This window comes from Leptodactylus fuscus, chromosome 7, assembly GCF_031893055.1.
Source record: "Leptodactylus fuscus isolate aLepFus1 chromosome 7, aLepFus1.hap2, whole genome shotgun sequence".
NCBI lineage: Eukaryota > Metazoa > Chordata > Amphibia > Anura > Leptodactylidae > Leptodactylus > Leptodactylus fuscus.
The window spans coordinates 128922125-128949035 of record NC_134271.1 but is presented as its reverse complement, the minus strand read 5'-3'; the positions used below and the strand labels follow the sequence as shown (position 1 = coordinate 128949035).

The following is a 26911-nucleotide window of genomic DNA, read 5'->3' as shown; positions in this document are numbered from 1 at the left end:
TATTCACATCTAAAAACTTATAGGTGTAAAAAGCCCAGTGACTTACATCATGTGATCGGCCCGGTCTCCCTGAGCATTTTGCAGGTTTTTTTTTCCCAGATCCATTCAGCCATTCCTAAGATATAAGTTCTTACAAATAAGGGTTTATTAGCCAAGTGGGTGGTGCTATATAACATACAGCACACAGAGACCCCGCCCCAGAGGAACCTCAGTGTTACCGCCCACTTGCCTAGTAGAACCTAATCTGTATCAACACTAACAAAGATTATATCTTTGTAGTGGTCGAACGCATCTGGATAACCAAAACCCAAAATAATCAGGGTGATGGTGCCTATAAGATGGTGGATGCCCTTGGGCTTTTCCTATTTAAGCCAATGTTCCTGGGCAGGTAGAACTTCGTGGTTGGCACCAGAGAGACAATAGAGCTGACTTCCATACTTTTTCCTCATGGTGATGATTTCAGCAGGCACCATGTAATGCATCACTTCACCTGTGGTGGCGCTGCCGAGTCTCTCTATTCACTACAGGGTAGCCAACAGAAATGCCTTCTGCCCTTCTTGTCAGGGAAGGAGCAGAGCCTGTGCAGTAGGTGGCAGTATAGCTGAGAAGTAATAAAATAAACTAGCTGCCAGAGGGGGAAGGAGACTGATCCTGACCAGTGCCTACCCCTAACATGCACATACTTTCTAGCATTGAAGTAATAAAAACCCCTTTCTTCTTGCATTTCAGGTGTGAACACAGGAGGAGTCGGAAGTTACATCTACGATAAAGATCCCGAGACAAAGGCTCAACCCTAAGAACTTGTCCCCCCTATTGCAGCTGCAGCGGACTCCTCTCACACCACTTGTACCATTTCTAGCTGATAACACTAAGCTGACGGCCGGGAACATGTAGATAGTAAACCCTTAGAGCAGATTCAATAAGCAAAGTGCACTCCTGGTATCTCTGTATTTTGTACTGAACATTAAGTTGCCTACATGGTCAGTGATGTCACAATGGAAGATATGAAGGGTCTCGTGTTATGTATATAGGGGTCTATGTGCTACTAAGATGTCTTGTTCTAGTTGTCCTTTTAGGTTCAGCTATAAGGGATGTTTCTATTCTATGATATGACAAGTTCTTTCTTGGTTACGAATGATGACAAAACCTTAAAGGGAATCTCTAACCAGAATCCTCTGACAATACAGCTAGGGAGATGACACTATATCCACTAAATACCCCCCCAAATGTTACAATTGTGGGGTCACAATGACACCTGCTACCTATGGTAGATACTGCCCTCACCGAGTGCTTTTAGCCAGTCAGCAGTGCCAATAGAGATCATGTGACCTGCTTCAGGACTCTCTCTAAAGAGTCCAGAGTCACAGACCATGTCAGTATTTTTGAGTCCAAAGGGAAAAAGTTGTAGCTACATTTCTAACCCGGAGCCTTCTGCTCGGGTCGGCAGCTGATACGTATCCTGAAGTGGGGATTAGGTCAATAGGCATAATACTATAAGGCTGAGTTCACATACTGCTGTACATGACAGATTTTTACACTTTTTTTTGGTGGGGATTTTGAAGAAGGGGAAAGTAAAAGGGAAGGACTTATAGGGGTTGTGCCGCTATGGACACTTATCCCCATTACAGTGCCAGTGGCCCTATAGAAATGAATAGAGTGCCGGTCACGCAAACTGCCCTAGTCTTAGATTTTCTGTCCTCCTGATTAGAGATGAGCGAGTACTGTTCGGATCAGCCGATCCGAACAGCACGCCCACATAGAAATGAATGGACGTAGCCGGCACGCGGGGGGTTAAGCGGCCGGCCGCCGTCAAAGCGGAAGTACCAGGTGCATCCATTCATTTCTATGGAGCGTGCTGTTCGGATCGGCTGATCCGAACAGTACTCGCTCATCTCTAATCCTGATCGTTGGAGGTCCCGGTGATTGGGTCCTGTATCCTCATTCCCCGTCCTGTGGATACGGGATAAGTGTTCACTGCTGCACAAAACCTTCAAGCTAGTTGTACACTTTAGGGTAAGTTCACACAGGGTTTTTTGGACCGGAACCTGAGGCGGAGGCCGCCTCAGGTTCCGGTCCAAAATACTGGTAGCTGCGACTGTAGTTGCACACTCCGCTCCGGGTTAGGCCCAAAGGAATGGGCCTAGTCAGGAGGAGGGAGTGTCTTCAGGCGGATGTCGCAAGGTGAATCGGCCTAAATAATGAGCATGTCACTTCTTTTTGTGGGAGTCGGAACAAATCGCCTCCCGGAAAAAAGAACTGACCGGCTCCCACTGATTTCAATGGGAGACGTCTTTTTGGTCAGGATTTTGAGGCGGATACAGCCTCAAAATCCTGACCTAAAAACCCTATTTGAACTTACCCTTAGGTAGCTTCAGGTGATGATTCGTCAGGCCCAGTGTGCATGTGTGAGAAATGAGACAAAGGAATAGGCTGCAGCCAGACTCCTCCTCCTCGAGAACAAAGAATCGGCCATGTTGAAATCCAGCTTGTCCTATTCTTCTTCCCCTGCTGTGGGGGTAAAGTCAGGGCACACTGGAGCCTTTATATGTTTGTCCGTTCCTGTGTGGGTTTGGATTATGTATATGGGAACCTTTTATGTATATTATTTTTTTTATTTTTTTTAGATCCAATACCAACTAAACTGCACTATGTGAACCAGGCCTAAACAAATGCATAAGACATGGTGACAAATGCAAACGTTAGACAAAAAAAAATTCCCCCAAAAATTGTATTTGGCTTTTCTGTCCACAGAAATGATATCTCATTATATTAATTTATTATCTGAAGATTGGCATAAAGCAATTGCACTGAATGTAAGAAGGTAAGGGAAGAATTGTAAGTAAGTGTTCACACTGAGCAGCGGCCTTCATGGGTGTGAATGTAATAGTGCAAGCTAAATGAGCAGGATTTAAGATAATAAAAATTAAAAAATTAAAAAAAAACTTGGAACATTAGAAGGTTCCCCATGACTATGTACAAACGAGGATGGGTCCACGTTATTGGGATGACTAGTAAAAAAAAAAAAAAAAAATTGACTTCCATGGCTGTTACTAAATGACTGTTGGGTTACTGTAGCCTAGATCATTGGACATGTATCTCCACCCTCCTCATCCCGGACGTCCCTCACTACCGCCCCCTATTGATGCTATGGTTAGACCTATATGGTGTATTCTGTGTCTCCGGTATAGTACTGGACTGTCTGAACAACACCTTATAGGATCAGATTGTGCTCAGTGACTTGGGGCTGCACCGCACGGTGACGTTTTGCTGTTTTTGTAGGGTCAAAGTCACCGTAATAAAAATTTCCTATGAATATTTCATGCAAAATGACTCCGTACAAATATAGAATGATCAATATTGCGGAGTTTTATTATTGCCGTTGTCCTCACCAAGGAGAATCGGTCACAGCAGAAGCCGCACAGGATCAGCGCCCCCATCTGGAATGACCAGTACATCTTTTCCCTTTTGCCTCCAAACCATTTTTTGGTTTCAATATACTGGTGCACGGTTCTGATGAAATCTGCACTGTGTGAATGAGGCCTTATATAAACAAAACAATAACATTCCTGTTCAAACCCTGTCTAATATTTGTAGTTTTCATTAAAAACAACTGTTCACCAGGTTTGGAGCCCCTAAAATAACTGTGTGCGTAGATGCGTGGTGTACTCTGCGCATGCGCCTTGAGCCACCATGGATGAATCTAGGACTCAAAACCTTAATAATCTCCTAAACCATGTAACGTACAGGACTGACGTTATCAGGTATGGGGCGCTAAACCCCAGCAGGGGCCCCAAACCTAGTGGCAGGCAACTGCTGACACAAAGCACTTAGAGGTTTTCCCATGAACATGTCTACAAATTGAAATCTAGTTAACTAAAAGTTGAACATTTTTGAAAATTTAAAGGGATCCTATCATTGGATCCCCTTTTTTTCTGACTAACACATAGGAATAGCCTTAAGAAAGGCTATTCTTCTCCTACCTTTAGATGTCTTCTCTGCGTTGACGTTCGGTAGAAATACCGGTTTTCGTCTGTATTCAAATGAGTTCTCTCGCAGCACTGGGAGCGTCCCCAATGCTGCGAGAGAACTCTCCAGCGCCGCCTCCATCTTCTTCTGGAATGCCCTCTCCCTATGTCTTCTTCCGTCCTGGGTTTCAATCTTCTAGTCCTTGGGCAGAGCTGACGGTGCCGCAAGAAAATGGCTGCTTACACAGCTTACTGAGTAAGACGCCATTTTCTTGTGGCCGCTTACTGTGTAAATGTCCATTTTTCTTGTGGCCCAGTCATGCGCAGTCGGCTCTGCCCAAGGACTAGAAAATTGAAACCTAGGACGGAAGAAGACATAGGGAGAGGGCGTTCCAGAAGAAGATGGAGGCGGTACTGGAGAGAGTTCACTGGCAGCATTGGGACCGCCCCCAGTGCTGCAGAGAACTCATTTGCATACCAAAGAAAACCCGAATTTCTACCGAACGTTGGCGTGCAGAAGACATCTAAAGGTAGGAGAAGAATAGTCTTTCTTAAGGCTATTCCTACGTGTTACTCAGAAAAAAAGGGTATCCAATGATAGGATCCCTTTAAGTAATTAAAAATTTTGCAGAGCTTTAAAGATTTTTCTCTAACCATCTTAGACCAAGTCCCGGACCATAGAAGGTTCCTGCATTCATGGTCATGTCCATTGGCAACCAACCAAGACAACAGAGGTCACCACTGAGATGGTTAGAGAAAATCTAGAAAACTCTGCAAAATTTTTAGTTACCTATATTTGCAAAAACGTTTAACTTTTCCTTGTCTACAAATCTGAATCTTGTTCACGCGAGCACCCCTTTGCAGATCAGTATTGTATTTTCCCCTGAAGAATGTATTGACTACTGTCCATTCCATTGCTTCTCCATATTGTCCATTGACCACATGTAGGATACGTCTCGATACTTGAAAGATCCCTGATAAGGTAGAAGTGCTGCAAATGATTCTGTATTATGTAACGAATGAAAATGGAAGAAAAAAATCATCCAGAGTATATTCGCTAAATTTCCCTCTATTCCAGATGGCGGACAATGTATTACTTTTAGCCAACTTTGTGTTCGATAAGCATAATATTCTAGATGTAATATTACAGATATAATGCAGTATTATTAATATTGTAAACACGCCTTTTTCTGCATGCCTTTTTATCCTACCAAAATAAATTATGGCATTGAACATGGCGTCCTGTCTTGTTTTTTTTTTTTGGCAAAGGAGTTGTCCCACCTAAGCAACGTATTCCCTAGTCACAGAACAGAAGATAACATGGCAGATCTAGAATGGGAAGGCACAACCCTGCTCCATTGACTTCAATGCCGAGTGCTGGACTTCAGCCTTATCTTGAAATGAATGGAGCATAGCTGTCTGACCCTGGTAAGTAAACTCTCCCATTCTAGGGATCAATGGCGGAGGGCCGACTGATCACTAGAATGGGACCCCCACTGATATGCATCTTATACCTTATCACGTGGATAGGGATTAAGTTGCTTTGGTGGGACATCCCCTTTAAGAATATGGCATGAGATGGACCCTAAGCCTGGTACATATTATAATGGGGCTTCTTCTTCTCCCCAACTTTCCAATGGTGAGCCTCCTTAAAGCAGTTTACGGTCAATGGGTAAGATAGTAAAAAACAAAATAACCTATCATTGGATTCCCTTTTTTTCATCAATATGAAAAGTCCATTTGGTGGCGGAAAGCCCCTTTAAATTAATGGACATCCCCCTTAAGTCCAGCTGGTTAGTAACATATTTGGTGACATTGATGAACATGGAGATTTCAACACATCTGGATCTCCCCCAGAGCAGACTGCGGGGTGTCCCTGTGTTCAGCCTCTTCCGCTGGCTCTCTGTGATGTCGCCATCTCTGCTCTACTCCAGTTACTTATACATAGAGTAGAGCAGAATCGGTCATGGAGTGTTAGCAGAGGAGCGAGACTTCCAGTCTGTTTGTTATGCCCTGCGAATCTATTATATGGGATTTCAGGGGACCCTAAGATCTTTATCCAGACAACTTCTCTCCCCACATTACCTTTTGTAAGCCCCTATTACACAGGATGATGATCGGGCCGATAACTGGGAACGGACATTTGGGGGAACACAAGTTTATAAGATCGTATTTTGATGTACCTGTAAGCATTATGTCACTATGTTCACGCAGACAGACAATAAAACCATAATGGCGGACAAGTGTAGTTTGGATAGGTCTTCAGAGAAGTGAATATCTATAAGACATATATATACAGTGTTGGCCAAAAGTATTGCCCCCCCTGCAATTCTCTCAGATAATACTCATGTTCTTCCAGAAAATGATTACAAGCACAAACTCTTTGGTATTAATATCTTCATTTATTTTGCTTGCAATGAAAAAACACAAAAGAGAATGAAAAAACAATCAAATCATTGATCCAAAACTGTGTTAAAAAATTTTTTTTTTCGAAAAGTCGCCATATTCTGACAGCTGTAACTTTGGTAACATGTCTATGCATGTTTCCACCACAAGGGGGCTCACTGCACAAAGAAGTTAGGGTTTGTCGGGATGGGAACGGTTTGGCTATAGAAGACTACACATTATAAATAAAGATTGAGTCTCCAGTAGTTGATACCTTTATAATGGCTAACAAAAATGATGACAGATTGCAAGCTTTCGGGACTACTAGGTCTCTTCATCAGGCAGGTATACCACAATATCTGAAGGCAAGCACATTTATACACAAAAGGGGCAAAGGAATCAAGTGACAAGTGATGGAAAGCAGTAGACACACAAATAAAGTTAAAAAACCAAATTATCAGTTCACAGGATGGCTCTCTAAGTTTTATTGTCCCTCTGATTAGTGATGTGAGGCCTAGTTATTGTAAAATGACATAAAACCATGGGACAGATTTAACCCCCTCTGGAAAGTGTCAAAGTTCGTCATGAGTTTATATCCTAATATTCTTCTGTCTCTCTTCGATTTGAAATTCCTCCTTAACACCATCATGATGTCATCGTGTTCCGTGATGATGTCATCGAGTTTCTTGATGATGTCATCGAGTTTTGTGGTGATGTCATCGAGTTGTTGTAAAATTACATAAAAACATGGGACTGATTTAACCCCCTCTGGAAAGTGTCAAAGTTCGTCATGAGTTTATATTCTAATATTCTTCTGTCTCTCTTCGATTTGAAATTTCTCCTTAACACCATCATGATGTCATCGCGTTCCATGATGATGTCATCGAGTTTCGTGATGATGTCATCGAGTTTCTTGATGTAGCTGTAGGGTAGGCTGTACAGAGATTGTATAACACTGCCAGATCTCTGTGAACATGTAGCACCTTGTCAAATGCCTCTAATATATGAAATACTCTTTTAACTTGATTTATGTCCTCAGGACTTGGACTATGGCAGAGCTGAAAACCATTGGCGCCCCCTGCCTTGCTACTCACTCCTGTAGGCCACTGACTACAAACCTCCCAACCGTCCCAGATTCGGCGGGACAGTCCCAGATTGTGGGTCATGTCCTGTGGTCCCGGTTGGCAGGAGCTATGTCCCAGATTTAACTCATCTGCGTCCATTAAACTTTGGGGGTAGCTGGAGGGGGACATTAAACCATAGGGTTAGCTGGAGGGGGACATTAAACCGTGGTGGTAGCTGGAGGGGGACATGTCTGCCTCTAGTTGCCCCCAGTTTAATGTCACCTTCTGTTACCCACACAGTTTAATGTTCCCCTCTGGTTGCCCCCAGTTTAATTTTTAGTATAATCCTCCTGATCCCCCAGTTTCATGTCCCCTCTAGTTTCCCCCAATTTAAACTGAGACACCAGGAGAGGGACTTCATACTGTGGGGTAAATGGAGATGAACATTATAATGTGGGGTCATATAATGGGTGACTGTAGGAGCATTATACTGTGTGGGGGCACCTAGCAAAATGGATCAGAGTGGGTGGAGTCAACATAGAAGTAGGTGAAGCTAAATATGTCACGGTGCAATATGTCACAGTGCACACGTACTGTCTCTCTTTCTGCCTTTGAAAGTTGGGAGGTGCCGACTACTTTAGGACTCTCAGAGTTGCCAACTGTCTCTGGAAATGAGCCGGAAAAGGACATTCCTGTGTGGGATGGGATAAATTGTGCTGGGATTTTTTTGGCAACAATGTAAGACTACAGTGTACAATCTGCGAGGTCATGCACAGGATGTCCATGTTAGTGCGGATGTTTTGTGTCTTCTGTGTCACCTCAATAACTTCTCAGGCCTTGGTGGTCTAATCACTTTCATAATTCATGGGAATATTACTGTAGATTACTCTATTATCAATGAAGCTTGGATGTTTGTGTGTTTGTTCCTCAATCACGCAAAAACGGCTGAACGGATTTGAATTAAATCTGGCAGACAGATAGATTGTAACCTGGATTAAAACATAGGCTACTTTTTATCCCGGTAAATGACATGGCTCCACGGCTGTTATGAATTTAGATTCACATACTATATTACACTGCTCTTAGCATCTCCTTATCTCAGCCAGGGCTGTTATCTCTCTGTTATACACATGCTAATCCTCAGTGTGTATATACTTTTGCATATTATCTAATCTGCCCCAGGCAGTGCTGACAAACATGGGCAAACACCTTTAATCCAAATTGGCAGTTTGCCAATTTTTAACATGCCGGGAAAAAGAGAATCTAATTTGTCGTAAACAACGACAGCTATGAAGAAAACCAGAAGTCACAGAGTTCTTCTCAAGCGGAGCTGAGGGGGATCATTGACGTCAACAACACACTCATTATATGGCGTCCCAGCGAGATGCTGAGATGCCGAAACAATCCCAGGCACAGTGCAAGAACCAAATTCAGCGGCAGGCCAGCTTGAGAGCTGCCAAAAGGCTGGAGCATGCGGATCATCATCGCCAACAACATGTTCATTATATGGCGTCCCAGCGAGCTGCTGAGATGCCAGAACAATCACGGGCACAGCGCCAGGAACGAGTTCAGCGGCAGGCCAGCTTGACAGCTGCCAAAACGCCGGAGCAGGTGGATCATCAACACCGACAACATGCTCATTATATGATGTCCCAGTGAGGTGCTGAGATGCTGCAACAATCCCAGGCACAGTGCAAGAAAGAAGTTCAGCGGCAGGCCAGCTTGAGAGCTGCCGAAACGCAGGAGCATGCAGATCATCAACGCCAAGAACACACTCATTAATATGGTGTCCCAGCGAGCTGCTGAGGTGCCGGGACAATCACAGGCACAGTGTGAGGAACAAGTTCAGCAGCAGGACAGCTTAACAGCTGCCAAAATGCCAGAGCAGAGAAACCATTGACAGCAGCAATTTGCTAAATATAGGCGGATCATCAACGCCAACAACCCGCAGACGAAGTCGCGGGCAGAGGCTAGTGTATCATATATGGGAATTTTCAATAGATGCAATTACATAACATGACCGTTGTTTATCATGAAGCCAGTAGGTGGCAGTATAGACAACGGCATCCTGCAGGAATGACTATAGTAGCGCTGGGAATATAATAGCAAAGAACTAATCCAAATATAAAGTTGCAAAAATATTCATTATAATTTTGGTGCATTCATAAATATGGATACTACAAGTTCTAGCCAGGTTTCATCTTGCGACACCTTAACTCCACAAGCTGGATTTAGATGCCCGTGGCTCATGGTACATGTAGTTCTTTCCTCTTGCATCATTGCAGGACATTCCCCGTTGGGATTGGAGACCCCCCATAGACCCCTTCGCTCGCCCCTAAAGTGGTTCGGGGCATCGGCGTAGTCCTGGTCACCGTCACAAGGATTTGTGTTATAGTTATACAAAAAGATAATAGTATATACTAATAGTATATACTATATACCATATATAGTATAGTATAAAAGATAATAGTATACTCGTAATAGTGTGAATAGGAGTGCGGATTATACACAGCCTGGGAATAGGATTCTCTCCTATACGGTAATGATATCATTAGAGGATCAACTCGAGGTGTTTTTCTCAAGTATTTTCCTGACAGACACTTAGAATAGGTAAATGGCTGTAAGGCTTCGTTCCCAGCGGCAGAGAAAGCTGTAATAGAAGCTAAATGATGATTTCCAGCAGACAGGTAAATTGAGTCGAACAATTCTACAGTCTGGGCAGAAATCGGATTAGTGATTCATACAGTTAATGTAGGGGATCTATACAAAACTGATTAAGGAACGGGAACAGTATGGACTAGGAGAGCAAGGCACGTAAAGCAGTCTATGTCTCTCTATATATATATATATATATATATATATATATATATATATATATATGTATATATATACCCTACATATTGGATTATTTACCATCATCATCCATAGTGCTGTACAAAGAGATATAACACGCTAGGATCTACTGTTTGCCTATTCATTGTTCTGGTCCATCAGAGGACCAGGACAACGGACAGGTGGACTGCTGTAATAGCAATTACGCACAGAGGACCTATTGACTATAATGGGATCCATCGAGTGTCCATCATTTTACAATTTTGGAGGAAAAAGTTGTCTATGCAGGATTTTATCGCCCTCCAATTTCATATGGACATTGCAACGCAGATGCGAACGTAGCCTTAGAAATATAGAAACTAATACAGTGGTCAGTGCAAAAACGGTTTCAAACATAGCGACGACGATACAATAGGAGGGGGCCATAGCCATACAGGTACGGGTGCTTACATATCACTCTGTAGTCCACAAAGGTGCCCTTAAGGACCCACGTCTGTGGCCTCCCACCAAATCAGCCAGTACCCGGCTTCAAACCTATTCACATGATCTGGGATTAACGAAAAATCAGAATATCCCCTCAAAAAGGAAGAGACGGATTCACAACAGCAGGTTTCTCTTCCTTTTGGGGGAACATGTTCTAGTTTGGCTTTAATCCTAAATCATGTTACTAGATTTCTGGAAAACCAGGCATTGTTCTACAGGGAATTAGCGTTCATAAGGTAGCGCTAGAGCAACTTATTTGAATATTCCTTCCCTAGAATTCCTACTTGGGCGTGTGTGGTCTGTAAGACTTTGCACACCGCAAGGTGGTCTGCAAAGGTTTTACCCCTTCTCCTCACTTATCAATGGCGTAGTTATAAGTAGAGGGTTAGTAGTTGCACTCTTCCTTGAATGGACCCTATGTCCCTACTGCCATGTAAGAATATATTATTGTTATACCGATGTAGTAGAGTTAGAGAACCCAGGTGGATGGCATTAGCACAATCTACTTGCAATCTTTTGATCCTCTGCCAGGCAATATATTTGAATTGCTGTGATCCCTGTGTGCATTTGCTTTGCAGAGCCTGCCTGGCAATTAATGGGAATTACTAGGAATTACTAGGCAGCCTGCCTCCTCTATCCCCTACCAGGAATAATATACTGTACTGTTAAACTCTTATATCATAGTATAGGGACATTGTTTGGGCTGTTTAGAAAACAAAAAAAATATAGCTGAGTTGTGCAATGGAGACAGCGGTCCACAAGGGGAAATCACCATATGATTTAGGTGACCTAAGCCTCTATCTGCGGGGCTGGGATGATGTGCTGGGTTTTGATGACGGGCTCCCTTTAGGAGTTTACTGATAGAATTCCAGCTGTCTTCAGCCGCTACTGGGGGAGTTTACTGTATATGTATATCCCCTATTGGAGGCTGCGGACAGCCAGCATGAAAGAGGACCTGTCGCCACCCCTGACATGTTTGCAAATTCTTTCATTCCCTATGAAATAACAATCCTGGAGTATTTCAGGGGGAAACAAAGCTGCAGAAAAGTTGTGTTTGTGTTTTAGAGTAAATCACAATTCCACTGGGGGTGCCGTCGCACATCTGTGCACTTGTATCCAGTGGGAGATCTGACCCTGGATGAAGGACTATTATACTAGATCCCCATTATTTTTTTCTTATTTTTGGTGACATTTTGTGGACTTCAGACGAGTTTTCCATAGAGTTCTAGTTTCCAGTTACAATGTTTTCCCCTCACAATGGTCGCCTGGGAACAAGTTAATACGGTAATACAAGGGATCACTGTATCCGTGAATGTATCCACTGTAGTTCTCAGAGAACAGGGTCAGAGGGGAATTCAGCCCGTAACCTGACATTTACGTATTATTAGACTAAGGGGTCATCGCATATACATGTAGGAATCAAAATACTCTTGATATGCTTTAGGCTACGCTCACATTTACGCCACAGTGTCCGCCTGATTATCAGTAGATGGTCCTGCACGGAGGACTTTTTCCTCTGCCAGTTTCAGTTTTAACATGACGGTACCCGATGGCTCCATTATAGTGAAAGGGGTCCAATGGGCTCTGTGTGTACCCGCTGCTATAGAGGTCCAATCACAGTGCAGCTTTCATTTCTTATGGCACTCTTGAAAATTAAACGCTGAGCTGTGATTGGTTGCTATGGACAAGACATATTTTCTTTGCAATAGAACCAAGTGTCCGTTCTCAGTGGCGTAACTAGGAATGGCGGGGCTCTGTGACGAACTTTTGACATGGCCGCCCCTCCCCAAAGACCCTGACAGAACACCTCCCCCCGTCACTTTCCTGCACAAGCACTATTATGCCCTATAGTATTATACGCTATAGTGGCCCCTGCGCACAGTATTATGCCCCATAGTGGCCCCTGCACACAGTACTGTAACACATAATACTGTAATAAGTTTGCTGCCTGGGGAAGAAGAGGTTACAGCACTGAACGTGGCATTGTAACCCCTTCTTCCCCAGGCAGCAGAAAGAGCAGCAGGCAGTTGCCAGCACAGTACTGTGTGCTGACAACCTGCCTTGCACACATGGGTTTGGTTCAGAATAAGCAGCATAGGGGGCGTGGCTAGCCACGTATGAGAGCGGACGCATCTCCCGAAGCTCTCCGTGTTCTCGCTCTCCATCCTGAGTTTACCGGACCCATCCTGCTGCACATAGCCTGGGCTGCCCTGAGGTTCTCCCCCAAGCCTCCGTCTGCCGTATCTGGGCGCCGTCTGTCAGGTATTGCGTGGTCCCGGGCGGTTGAAAACACTGCGGCCTGCTGCACTGCCCGAGTCCGGCCGCCATCTTGGCCTCACGGCCTACCCGGCTCCTTTAACCCTGCGCTGTGGCCTGATTGCAGCGACTTACCTGCCGGACCGTCCGGTCCCTCTTCATCCCGGTGGAGATCCTCTGGTGCCTCCTGGTGTCCTCCGCCTGCCGGTCTCCTCATCTGCAGCGCTGCCTCCTCTTCATACCGCTGCGGCCGCCATCTTGGATTTGTGGCCTACATCCCGGCTGGCTTCCCTGTGGGTGGCTGCCTCCAGTTGATCCTGCCTGCTGCTCTGCGGTGACTCCTGGCTCGGCGAGGTCCTCTGGTGTCCCTCCTCTGGTCCTCCTGCAGCGTCTGTGGGGGTATGCAGCTTGCAGCTCCCTGAAGGCTTCACTGTGTTAGGCCCTTGCTCTACCTGCTGCCTGGCCTCCCTGCATTGCCTGAAGTGGAGACACCTCACCCCCCCCCCTGCTGTTTTGGCTCCCATCCTGACACTTTCTACTGGGACATTCTGCTAACCCTGTGAGTACTCCCTGCTGTTTTTTTGGACTTTCTTACACTCTTCAGAGACCTTTCTAGCAGGGAATTTATTTTTTGTTGCTGTGGACTGCAGTGGTGTGAAGGGAGTGCTGAGCCCCTACTCCACCATCAGGGGGGGCTCCTCACCTTCCTCCACTTGCTGTGTGTTATATGCTCTGCAGTATATCCCCACGGAACTAGCACTTCTCCCACTGCTCTATTGGCACCTCACGGGTACCGGGTTTGATTATGGAACTGTGTGACCGCCTCATGTAAGGCCTGGTGATACTGCGAGTGTACCTTCATTACCTTCTATGGTCGCTTCTCATTGTGATATGTCCAGAAGACGTCCTAACACCTCTACTGCTCCTTCCCGAATGCCGGGCCGCTCTCTTACTCACTCACCGTCAATCTCTACCTTCCTGTCCCGATCTGGAACCTCGGCTACTGGGTCTGGCACTGATGACATGGCTCCTCCATCTTCTCCGCTTCGTCAATCGCAGTCACCTCCTTCAATGTCTGCCACCCCCCCTGGACGTGACATGCAATCCTTGGATTCAGCCTCCCTGCCCTGCTCAGCAGCCCATATTGCCTCTGCGGACTTTCAGCTACTTCAGGACCTTATTCAAGCTCTGCCCACTAAACAGGACCTGGATGCTGTAGTTTCCCGAATGGAACAATCCCAGGCACAGGCCCTCGGTGCGATCCAGTCTGATGTGTCTCAACTTACTACTAGGGCTGACGCTACTGATCAAACACTGTCCTCTTTGGAACAACGCCTGTCTGCGGTGGAGAGCAATCAAACCCACTCTGAGGCCCGCCTTCAACAAATTGCTTTGCTCCTGGATGACCAGGAGAACCGGGGTCGCAGAAATAATATTCGATTACGAGGAGTGCCAGAAAAAGGCCCTCAGGATGATCTGATCAGCCGTATTAATACCATTTTCAATATGGCGACTCAACGCCCGCTGGATGCTACCTTCATGATGGACCGTGTGCATAGAGTCCAACGTTCTGGCCCGCTTGACTTGCTAATCCTAGAGATGTTCTGTGTAGACTACATTACTTCACGGACAAGGAACACATCCTGAGGTGTGCCTGGGATATGGGATCGGTGCCTTTTGAGAATGCCTCTGTCAAGCTCTACCCAGACGTCTCATCCCGCACATTGGCTATGCGCCGTGCCCTTCAGCCGGTGTTGACTCTGATTAAGGACTGTGGAGGTTCCTATAGGTGGGGTCATCCCTTCCATTTGATTGTTCGTGTTGGCTCGTCTTCGATTGTTGTCCGTTCCCCGGCGGACTTGCCTGATTTGTTTGCCTCCCTGGATGTGCGCCCTGTCTCAGTCCCGAACTGGCTTGCTCTGGATTCCTCCCGCCCTACTATATCCAGGCGCGGCCGCGGTTCCAGGCGTTCTTCTTCGGCTGCTTCTAGAGAGAGACCTCGGCGAAACTCAACTCCACGACGTCTTCCAATACCGGATCCGCCTGGGTCTCCGCTCCGTCAACCAGATCTCTCAGCTCAGCTTCCCATTGAAGCATGATCCCTCATGCCACCGGTCTTTGATCTGCCCACAGGACAGTGTTGATATCCTTTTATGTTGAGTGGTCTTGGACTTGTTTCGCGGTTGGTGGACATTTTCACTATGTTTATTTTATTTTGTTCTGTGACTACTCTGTTCCTCTTGATCCTGTGCCTGCTGGGCTTTATAGATGGCCCTTGTTGATATTGCTGTGTTTTTATACAACGTTGTTATTTGGACCTTAGAGTCACTTTGTAGCCCTGTGCTTCCTATCCCTATACATTTTGTTGGGGGTAGGGGCATAGGGTTTTCCTTACCAGGTACACTCGTGGTGCTTGCGGGCCCACTTCTCCCCCCTATCTTTTCTTACTCCCTCAATCCTTCCTGTCTGTTGTTGTGCCCCTGGCCCATTTGTCTAGGGGTAGTTAGATTTGTTCTACTCTTGGTTCTTTTTCCTTCTCCTTTCTTCCCCCCCCTCTTTCTTTACTGCTCTCCTTCCTCTACCCTGTTACTTTCCTCTCTTTTTTCTTTCCCTCTCCCTTTACCCTCTTCAATTCTTCGCCCTCTCCCCTCCCTCTCCCCCCCCCCTTTTTTTTTTTTTTTTTTTCCCCTCTGCTCCTAGGGTGTGAGCTGGGAAAGCCCATCTCCCTCCATGCCTCCGCTTGATCGCCTTTCCTCCATCACCGTTGGCTCCCTCAATGTGAGAGGCCTTCATAGTCCAGAGAAGCGCTCCGTACTCTTCAATCTGCTCAAAGGTAAGCGCCTTCATGTTGTATTTTTGCAGGAAACTCACCATTGCTCTACCAAGCCATACAAGTTGACTAATGCTTGGTTTCCTCATGCATATCATAGCTCTTCTCCTGACCCGAAATCCAGAGGGACTAGTATCTTGATTTCTCGCTCCCTGCCTTGGGAACATTTGGAGACTCGCACTGATTCTGAGGGGAGACTTGTTATGGTAAAGGGTCGTATCTCCTCTCAACTTTTTACTTTTGTTTCTTTGTATTTACCTAACTCGGGACAGGGTCGTGCCCTTAGTTCTTACTTAGGGCTGTTGGACGGCTTTGTGGAGGGCTTCCTGGTGGCGGGGGGTGATCTTAATCTGGTCCTGGACCCTTCATTGGACTCTTCTGCTGGCGTCTCTTCTCACCCTTACTCACTCATCAGGAGGGTTAAGAGGGACCTTCATTCCCACCAGCTTGTGGACTCCTGGAGGTTACTCCACCCATTGGATAGGGATTACTCCTATTACTCTCCGGTCCATCACCGATACTCTCGTATTGACTACCTCTTTATCCGTCACCAACATCTCCATTCTTTGTTGGCTGCGGAAGTCGACAACATTACTTTCTCCGACCATGCTTTAGTTACTTTGTCTGTTTCCTTGTCCTCTCCTATTCCCTTCCAGCGTCAGTGGAAACTTAACGCATCACTTCTTGATGATGTAACCATCCTGGATGACATTAAGACCCGTTTGGGGGAATACTTTGAGAGGGAGGAATTGTCTGGGATTGCTCCTCCTATGGTGTGGGAGGCTCACAAATGTTTTATCCGGGGTATTCTGTTGCAACATGGTTCCCGCTTAAACAAGGAACGCCGGGCTTGTATTGAATCTCTGCTGCAGCGGATCCGCTCGTTGGAACTCCTTCATAAGCACCAAATCACTCCTGATGTTTATTCCCAGCTTGCCAGCGCCCGAGAGGAATTGCGTACGCTCGTCACTGATAGGGTGAAGGGTACTCTAGCTAAATGCAGACGTCATTTTTATGAGTTTGGAAATAAGAGCGGGCGTTCCCTAGCTAGGGCCCTTTGGGTTCAGCAGTCCTCCACCTACGTTCCATGCATCGGTTCCGCCCAGGGTACTCGATTATACATGCCCCTTGATATTGCAGCTGCCTTTCGGGACTACTATGCCTCTTTGTATTCTGTAGACTCTGGCCCTTCTCCTCTCCCTGACACGGAGTTCCGAGATCGCATTCGTTCTTATCTCTCCTCCTCTGGTCTCCCGTCGTTGTCTTTGGAGGACTTGACAGCCTTGGAATCTCCTATTGTTGAAGAGGAAATTTCTTTAGCTATCTCCAGTATGGCAACGGGTAAGGCCCCAGGTCCAGACGGCCTTACCTTGGTATACTATAAGAAACTTGGCCCTGAACTCCGCCCCAGACTGTTGAAAGTTTTCAATTCTCTCACCGATGGCTCAGCCCTTTGTCGTGACTCCCTGTGTGCTCACATAGCGGTTATCCCCAAACCGGGAAAAGACCCTCTTCTGTGCTCTAACTACCGCCCCATTTCGCTAATCAATGTTGACCTAAAAATTTTAGCCAAGATCCTGGCGACCCGTTTATCGCCCTTGCTAGGAAATATTATTCACCCGGATCAAGCTGGATTTTTACCCGGCCGTGAGGCTCGAGATAATACTACCAAAGCTATCAACCTCATGTATGGGGCTAAACAATCGGGCTCTCCTCTCATGCTTCTTTCAACTGACGCTGAGAAAGCCTTCAACAGGGTCAACTGGCGGTTCATGGAAGAGATCTTGTTACATATTGGTCTTGGACACCGCATGATGAGTTGGATCATGGCTCTTTACTCTCTCCCCACAGCGATGGTCAGGGTGAACGGTTTACTGTCCCAGTCCTTCCCTATCCGAAATGGCACTAGGCAAGGTTGCCCCCTTTCGCCTCTCATTTTCGTCTTGACTCTTGAACCCTTCCTCCGCCAGGTTCGAGCCGATCCGAACATCTCAGGTGCTGCTCATTCTTCCCGTTTATATAAAGTGGCGGCGTATGCAGATGACTTGCTATTTTTTCTCTCCTCCCCGCATGTCTCTCTTCCGGCTCTGATGCTCGCCTTTCAGGCTTACTCGACCCTTTCAAACTTTAAAATCAACTTTTCGAAGTCGGAAGCCCTTAATGTGACCCTTTCTTCCTCAGCGGCCACCTCATTGAGTCAATCTTTCCCTTTTCATTGGGCCCCCACTTCTCTCAAGTATTTGGGGGTTTATCTTACTCCGAATCCGAAAGATCTCTTTCGTTGCAACTTCCCCCCACTTCTGGCGTCTATCAGGGCTGATTGTACTCGATGGTCCACTGGAGCCTTTACCTGGTTCGGGAGATGCGCGATTTTTAAAATGAACATTCTTCCTCGTCTTCTCTACTTGATGCAGACGCTTCCCATTCACATTCCTCTGTCTTTTCTTAGATCCCTCACTTCCATCCAACTGAAGTTCATCTGGTCGAGACCCGCCCGAGTGAGCAAGGCTTTTCTCTTTCGTCCCAAGAGATGTGGTGGTTTATCGCTTCCGGACCTGAAGTCCTATTATTTGGCTACCCACCTGACTCGTGTCGTGGACTGGTGTAGGCATGCTGTTTCTAAACCTTGGGTCTACATCGAACAGGCATTCTCTCCTATCCCTTTGCAGGTTGCCCCATGGTTGGACTCTTCCTCATTGTCATCTCTCTTTTCTCACCCTACCCTTGGTCCCACGCTTCGGATTTGCTCCAGGGGCCTTGTTCGCTCCACTCTCCTCCCTAAGGATTCCGCTTTTTTCCCAGTGCTGGGCAATCCTGCCTTTCCACCTGGAATGTTTGATCGAGTTTTCCGTAATTGGCGCCGTCATGGGATTTTTCGTGCCTGTCACTTCCAGGACGCAGGGGGATGGAATACACTTTTGAACTCCCAGGCCCCTCCTGAGTTGCCCCCTTTGGATGCTTGGCGGGGGATGCAACTTCGTCACTTTTTGCATTCTCTCCCTGCTCCTACTGAGTTCCGTGTCGAACCTACCCCCTTGGAGAAGATTTTTGTTGGTGCTGGCCCCCTCCGCCACTCCCTCTCGCTCACTTACCAGATCCTGGTTGAACCTCCGGAGGACTTTGTTCCGCCGTTCTTGCTGAAATGGGAATCTGACTTATCCCTTTCCCTCTCTCAGGAACAGCGTAGGCGTATTTTTTGCCTTTCTCATACTGCCTCCATCAGCTCTCGCCACCAGGAGGCCAGCTACAAAATCTTGTCCCGATGGTATAGGGTTCCTACGAGACTCCATGCTATGTTTCCTCAGGTCTCCCCACTATGTTGGCGCTGTGGCGACGAGGAAGGCACGTTGCTACACATTTTTTGGTCCTGTCCTGCCCTTTCGTCCTTCTGGGAGGGGGTCAAACGGATAACCCTCCAGCTTACTGAAACTTCTCACCATTTGGGCCCTGCCTTGTTCCTCCTTAATCATTGTGAGTCTTCTGTAAAGGTCTTTAAGCGTTCCCTGCTCAGATTCCTGATCCTCGCTGCCCGGGCTTGTATCCCCCTTTTTTGGAAACGAGTGGATCCTCCTCCTCTCTCCCTCTGGATTTCGAAGGTCAACGAGATAATGCACATGGAAAATCTCACGTCTTTCCTGCATGGCACGACTGAGGCGTACATCAAAACCTGGTTCTACTGGTTCAGGTTCCAACAGTCTGCAGAGTACCGGACGCTTCTGGGCTCTGACCCCTCCTCTGATTGATACTCTTGTTGTTCATTTCAAGTATTTGACCGGTGGTTGCTCCCGAGCCCTTCCTAACTGGCTGTGGTATGGTTGACCTGACGAGCGCTCTCGCTGGTTTCCTGACTGCTCACACTCACCCCTACCTACCCTTTCACCCTCTATGTTTAGTCCTCTCCCCCACCCACCTGTCCCACTAACCCACTCCCTCCTCCTCCCCCCCTTTTTGTTTTGTTTTTTCTCTATGTTGCTTTCTTTGTTTTTATTTTTTCTTGTGTTGCACTGTGTGCTTTTTTGTTCGCAGGGCGGGTGTTCGCCTTGTTACTTGTAATTGTCTTTTCTTATTGTATAAAACAGAAAAATTTTTCAATAAAAATTTGAGTTGCACACATGGGTTAAACTGACCAGTCTGCACTCACTCTTCAGAAGACTTCAGCGCTGCTCACTGCATAAGTTGAATCTCCCACCACTATCTTCTTCCTGCACGATGTCTACGCCCCTCTCCCATTGTCAGGACGCACGCTGAGGCTCTCCCCCGCCTGGAACCCAACACCTTAGGTGGCCTCGGACCTCAAAAAGTAAAATTTATTTTTTATTTCTCTTTTTGATGTATTAACTAGTGAGGGGGCCCCAGCCCCCTAAGGTGTCAGGCCCTGTGACAGCTGCAACCACTGCTAACATGGTAGTTATGCCACTGTCTGTTCTTCTGGTCTATGGACGACCAAATAAACTAAAGTAGAGTACACCAATGGACCCCGAGGGACCCCACTGTGACTAAAAATCCACAAACAAAAAAGTCAGGCCTGCAGAACTTTTTCAACCACCGATTTTAGATGAATCTATGCCAGACAGACACACAAAAAAAATAAAACTAAAGGTCTAATGAATATAGCATGCATGGCGGTGCGATGGATCCGACATCACTTATTAATGCCATTGGTTTTCTATGGACTTCTTATATTTTCATCAGCTTTATATTCTATGCACAGTCTACAATAGGACGCGCTGCAGTATTCAGCGATGGCTTACTGAGCACAATGTACTATACATAAGAGACCAAGCCCTGGAGGGAAAACACTTAAGTCGTGACGTCCTCAATTATACATTACCTTGAAATGTAATCCGATGTGAGATGCTGCATCTTCTCAGTCAGCAACATTGTGCAAGACGTCCAGCTCTGTGTGCGGGAGGATAACCGGATGGTATATTACATATAAACTCATAGTATAGGCACTGCTTGTATATTCATAGACATGTATCTAGGAGAAGGACAGGATGAATGACAGCCATAGATATGTCCAGACACTGCACATCTGCAGCAAAATTCATGCATGCCCTGCGGTCAGTGGTAAAATCCACAGTGGAAATCCAAAGTTATTCCCCAACAGATTGTGACTGGGTTCACATCAGCGCAGAGTCTCTGACTCACAGAAACCGCCTGCATGGAGGACTATTTCTCCGCTGCTTTCAGTATTAAAATAACAGATACTCGGTGACTCCAATATAGTCAATGAGGACCCGAACAATGGAGACCACAGTGCTAATGTGAACCCAGAATCCGTATGCTGTGGGTGTGAAATAACATGTATGGCACAGTGTATGTACTAAGTAGGCCCCCTCCCCACTACCGCCTAAATTATATTACTCCTGTAATGGCCCCTACATAATATAATAACTTCTTAGTGGCCCCATATAATATAATGCCCCTCATGCAAGAAAATGGCCATTCACATATTAACCAGTCCCCCCTCAGTGGTCCCTCAGACGTTACATTATATTATAATGTCCTCCTCCAACTCTCCCAATTTTATTGTCTTTCTCCAGTTGTCCCCACAGTACATATTTTCCCCCGACAATTTCTTGTCACTCCAGTATATATTGTCCCTCTTCAGTTGCCCCTACGGTATACATTGTACCCCTCCAGTTGCCCGTACAGTATACATTGTCCCCCTCCAGTTGCCCCCACGGTACATCTTGTCCCCTTCCAGTTTCCGACACAGTTTCTTGTTTCCCACAGTATATCTTGTCCCCCTCCAGTTCCCCAGATAATTTCTTTTCACTCCAGTATACATTGTCCCCCTCCAGTTGCCCTTACAGTATACATTGTCCCCCTCCAGTTGCCCTTACAGTATACATTGCCCCCCTCCAGTTGCCCCTACGGTATACATTGTCCCCCTCCAGTTGCCCCTACGCTATACATTGTCCCCCTCCAGTTGCCCCTACGATATACATTTTCCCCCTCCAGTTGCCCCTACGGTATACATTGTCCCCCTCCAGTTGCTCCTACGGTATACATTGTCCCCCTCCAGTTGCTCCTACAGTACACATTGTCCCCCTCCAGTTGTCCCCACGGTACATATTGTCCCCCTCTAGCTCCCCCGACAATTTCTTGTCACTCGAGTATACATTGTTCCCCTCCAGTTGCCCCTGCGGTACATATTGTACCCTTCCAGTTTCCCGCACAGTTTCTTGTCCCCCACAGTACATCTTGTCCTCCTCCATTCTCCTCCACAGTTTCTTGTCCCCCACCAGTTGCCCCTACAGTATAGTCCACCTCCAGTTGCCCTCATGGTACATCTTGTCCCCCTCCATTTTCCTCCACAGTTTCTTGTCCCCCACCAGTTGCTCCTACAGCATTGTCCAACTCCAGTTGCCCCCACAGTACATCTTGTCCCCTTCCAGTTTCTTGCATAGTTTCTTGTCCCCACCAGTTGCCCCTACAGCATTGTCCACCTCCAGTTGCCCCCAATACAATGGATCAAACAGATAAAGAAAAATCAACCTAATATTCACTTTTCCCCGTCCCCCTGTTTTCTTTTGTCCTTGGTCGGTCCCTGAGTCTTCAGGGAGCAACAGGTGCAATGTAATAGATGTCACTGCATCACTCCTAACGCTCCCAAGACATCGGGGACAGAGGGACAAGGGACATATGATGAAGCAGGGAAGGGATGTAATGGATGTGAACAGACCTCATTCACAGACATTAAAATTATGCAGCCATGTGACTGTTTTTATAATGGCGGTAACATATTTACGTCATACCATGTGAATGTAGGCTAAGGCTCAGGCTTTGCTCCAATTCAACATTTTCTCCGAATCTGAGAGCGGATTATAAGGATGATTACATCTGAGAAAGGATCAGACACTGAAATTCATCATTTGTAAGGGAGTTGTCTGGTCCTGAAATCGGCAGGTTTGCTAGAAGGACTTTTCTCTGCGCATTTTTTTGGGCGAAACCCGGCAGACCCCATCATAGTCTATGGGATCTGGAGGTCTCTATAGGTAACCACTTTTTAAGTCAATTGGGTTTTTGTTTTTCAGGTTCCCAGACGGATTCAAAAAACGGAAACCTGAGTGCAGGTGGAAAGCTCTCATAGCTGTGTGATGGGTGTTAAAAAAGCGTCCATCACGCAACTGTATTTCACATCCGTGTGAATAAGCCCTAACGCTTTATTTCACTGGGCACCATGGAACACAGGATTCAAGTTTATTAAACGTTCACGTTCCGGAAAGTATTACAGTCAGTTTTCATCCGAAATATGGGCGACCTTGTTCTATAGACCAGCCCTCCATGTAATTCCTTCTTTGTAGAAGCAACTGAGTTTTTCCCACAGGAAAAAAATGCAGCAACTGGTAATATATTTAGCAGTTTCCTGGTCGGAGTTCAGCTCTTCCTCGCTCTCCCTGGAGGTCACTTGCAGTCCCAGCATTCTTTTACTAAATTAGATATAATTGGAATATGACAGGAATGCAGCGTTCAAGCAAGTCTGTGACGGTTCCCAAATGTTCCCCTGACATAAGCAAAACCTGGGACACGTTTAGGTCTATAACACAGGAACTTAGTGAAAAATAAGCAATAAATCAGGAAACATTCCTGCACAGAATAACATAGTTACCAACAAGCAAACATTTCCACAGACAGCGTATTACTGAGCTGATGTACGGAAGGCTCTATTCACACTGGCAGTCACCTGGCACGTATACAGCGTGTGAGATTTTGAGCGCCGTAAAAGCTCCCATTGATTTCAATGGGAGCCTGGATCGTATACGCCGCGTTATTTTGCAGCCGTGATTTTGCATATACAATCCAGGCTCCCATGACGTTTCAATGCAACATCTGACTATTGCAGCCATATGTCGCGCTGACCCTACTGAGGTCACTGCTGCTCACTTTTAATTCCACCTGAGCTATTCTTATAAGACAAGACGTCTAACAACAGTCATCTACCACTTGTCCAAGAAACTGAAGACAGGAGACGTGTAGAGCCCAGACAGCTGAGCTTACTTGGGAATGGCTGCACATAGTTACTACTGCACACAAGGCCTAAGGAGCACAGTTGTTTTTGGCTCCAAGTACACTCTGTACCACCAAAGAAATCTAACCATACTTAGCTGAAAGAGACTTCCATATAAACTACATGGACACTGCCAAATTCTTCATCAGAAAGGTCTATTGGATAATTTCCAAATCTCCATAATAGTAGACGCAAAGAAGCAGCCGCTAAACCCTCCCCATTACACGATGTCCAAAGTCTTTTCACAATGATAGCTGTCTCTGATCTTATATATGTTCTCATATAACTTCTGTTACATTCATTATTAATGGAAGTAACAGATTAAGAGCAGCCAAAAATATGTCTTTTTGATATTATCTAGATCTATGCATTGTAACACACCAAGCAGCTGCATCAGCAGGACTGGGTCAGACCCGTATCTTAGTATATAAGTTAAAGAGGATCTTTCCTGTCCTCGGGTACATGCGGTTGTATATACCACTAGAAAGTTGACAGTGTGCTGTTGGCTTTCCCATTATGTGCCCCGGAGCTGGAGATATCGGTACCCATACTGATATCTCTTCACTGTCAGAAGAGCGTTCCTGACAGTCTAGCTGGGCTGTGAGGAACACCCTTCTTACAGTGCTGTCCATAGCTCTGTACTGTCAGAGGGGTTTTCCTTACCGCCCAGCGATTATGCTGAGCAGTGAGGAACGCCAATACCCCTTCTGGCAGTACTCGCCCATAGACTAATATTGTCTCACTGCACAGTGTCATCACTGGGCGGTAAGGAACACTCCCTCTGACAGTACAGAGCTATGGACACTACTTTCAGGAGGGGTGTTCCTCACAGCCCAGCTACACTGTCAGGAACGCCCTTCTGATGGTGAACTAACCGCACCCATATCTCTAGCCCCGGGGCACATAACGGGAAAGCTAACAGTGCACTGAATTCAGCATACTGTTGGCTTTCTAGCGGCATCCACACAGACTAATTCCCTCTTAGTGGCCTGCACACAGTATAACGCCCTCTTAGTGGCCTCCACATAGTATAATGCCCTCTTAGTGGCCTCCACATAGTATAATGCCCTCTTAGTGGCCTCCACACAGTATAATGCCCTTTTAGTGGCCTCCACATAATATAATGCCCTCTTAGTGGCCTCCACATAGTATAATGCCCTCTTAGTGGCCTCCACACAGTATAAAGCCCTCTTAGTGGCATCCACACAGTATAATTCCCTCTTAGTGGCCTGCACACAGTATAACGCCCTCTTAGTGGCTTCCACATGGTATAATGCCCTCTTAGTGGCCTCCACATAGTATAATGCCCTCTTAGTAGCCTCCACACAGTATAAAGCCCTCTTAGTGGCATCCACACAGTATAATTCCCTCTTAGTGGCCTGCACACAGTATAACGCCCTCTTAGTGGCCTCCACATAGTATAATGCCCTTTTAGTGGCCTCCACACAGTATAATGCCCTCTTAGTGGCCTCCACATAGTATAATGCCCTCTTAGTAGCCTCCACATAGTATAATGCCCTCTTAGTGGCCTCCACACAGTATAATGCCCTCTTAGTGGCCTGCACAAAGTATAATGCCCTCTTAGTGGCCTCCACATGGTATAATGCCCTCTTAGTGGCCGCCACACAGTATAATGCCCTCTTAGTGGTCTGCACACAGTATAATGCCCTCTTAGTGGCCTCCACATGGTATAATGCCCTTTTAGTGGCCTCCAAACAGTATAATGCCCTCTTAGTGACCTCCACACAGTATAATGCCCTCTTAGTGACCTCTACATAGTATAATGCCCTCTTAGTGGCCTCCACACAGTATAATTCCCTCTTAGTGGCCTCCACACAGTATAATTCCCTCTTAGTGGCCTCCACATAGTATAATGCCCTCTTAGTGGCCTCCACATAGTATAATGCCCTTTTAGTGGCCTCCACACAGTATAATGCCCTTTTAGTGGCCTCCACATAGTATAATGCCCTCTTAGTGGCCTCCACACAGTATAATGCCCTTTTAGTGGCCTCCACATAATATAATGCCCTCTTAGTGGCCTCCACATAGTATAATGCCCTCTTAGTGGCCTCCACACAGTATAATGCCCTCTTTGTAGCCTCCACACAGTATAATGTCCTCTTAGTGGCCTCCACACAGTATAATGTCTTCTTAGTGGCCTCCACACAGTATAATGCCCTCTTAGTGGCCTCCACACAGTATAATGTCCTCTTAGTGACCTCCACACAGTATAATGACCTCTTTGTAGCCTCCACACAGTATAATGTCCTCTTTGTAGCCTCCACACAGTATAATGCTCTCTTAGTGGCCTCCACACAGTATAATGCCCCTATGCTCCAATGGTCATCACACAGTATAATGCCACTTTAGTGGCCCCAAACAAAATAATGCCCCTCAGTGACCCATCACACAATGAAATGCTCTTGCAGTGGCTGTGTATAATATAATGTTCCCTCATTAAAATGTTCTCCAGCAACCCATAACATATTAACCTGCCCCTAGAGTGTCCAGAGAGAAGGACGTTTTTTGTAATTTCTCTCGACCATAACTTAAGTAGATGAAGATCCTGAATGGAGAACCCCCAATAAGGTCAGATTCACCTATAAGGGCCCTTGTTCGGTGCACACGATGTAACACGGCGCTGATTCTGATACGTAAACTCGTGTCAGAGTCAGCGCTTCAAAACAGAATCCCATTGACTTCAATGGGTTCCGTTTAACGCGTGTAACACATTGAAATCAATGGGTTAAAAAGCCTCCCATTGATTTAAATGTTTAGCGCGCGTAAGATGGAACCCATTGAAGTCAATGGGATTCTGTTTTGAAACTCTGACACGAGTTTATGTGTCAGAATCAGCGCCAAATCCTACACTGTATACTTGTGTTTATGTTGGACTTTTGCTCATACAAGGCAGCCAATATGCAAAGCAGAGCTAAAGGGTAAAGCATGGGGGCAGCGCAGTGTCATAGGCTCTGGTACAATGAGATATGGACTTAGGCCCCCCAGTAGACAATGTAGTACAACTGAAGCCAATGATCAAAGATAAACGGCAGCCATAACTGGCAACAAAATTAGGTAA

At 46.2% G+C, this 26911-nt stretch overlaps 1 protein-coding gene across 1 annotated transcript in view; it reads left to right on the top strand.

The window, feature by feature from the left end:
- Window positions 1–2021, top strand: part of LOC142214225 (cysteine-rich protein 2) — a 63843-nt gene extending 61822 nt beyond the window's left edge. The window contains exon 8 of the mRNA XM_075283088.1: window positions 730–2021. Within this exon, the coding sequence (XP_075139189.1) occupies window positions 730–797 (68 nt within the window). The 3' untranslated portion in view covers window positions 798–2021. The remainder of the gene's footprint in view (window positions 1–729) is intronic.
- The last annotated feature ends 24890 nt before the right edge of the window (window positions 2022–26911 follow it).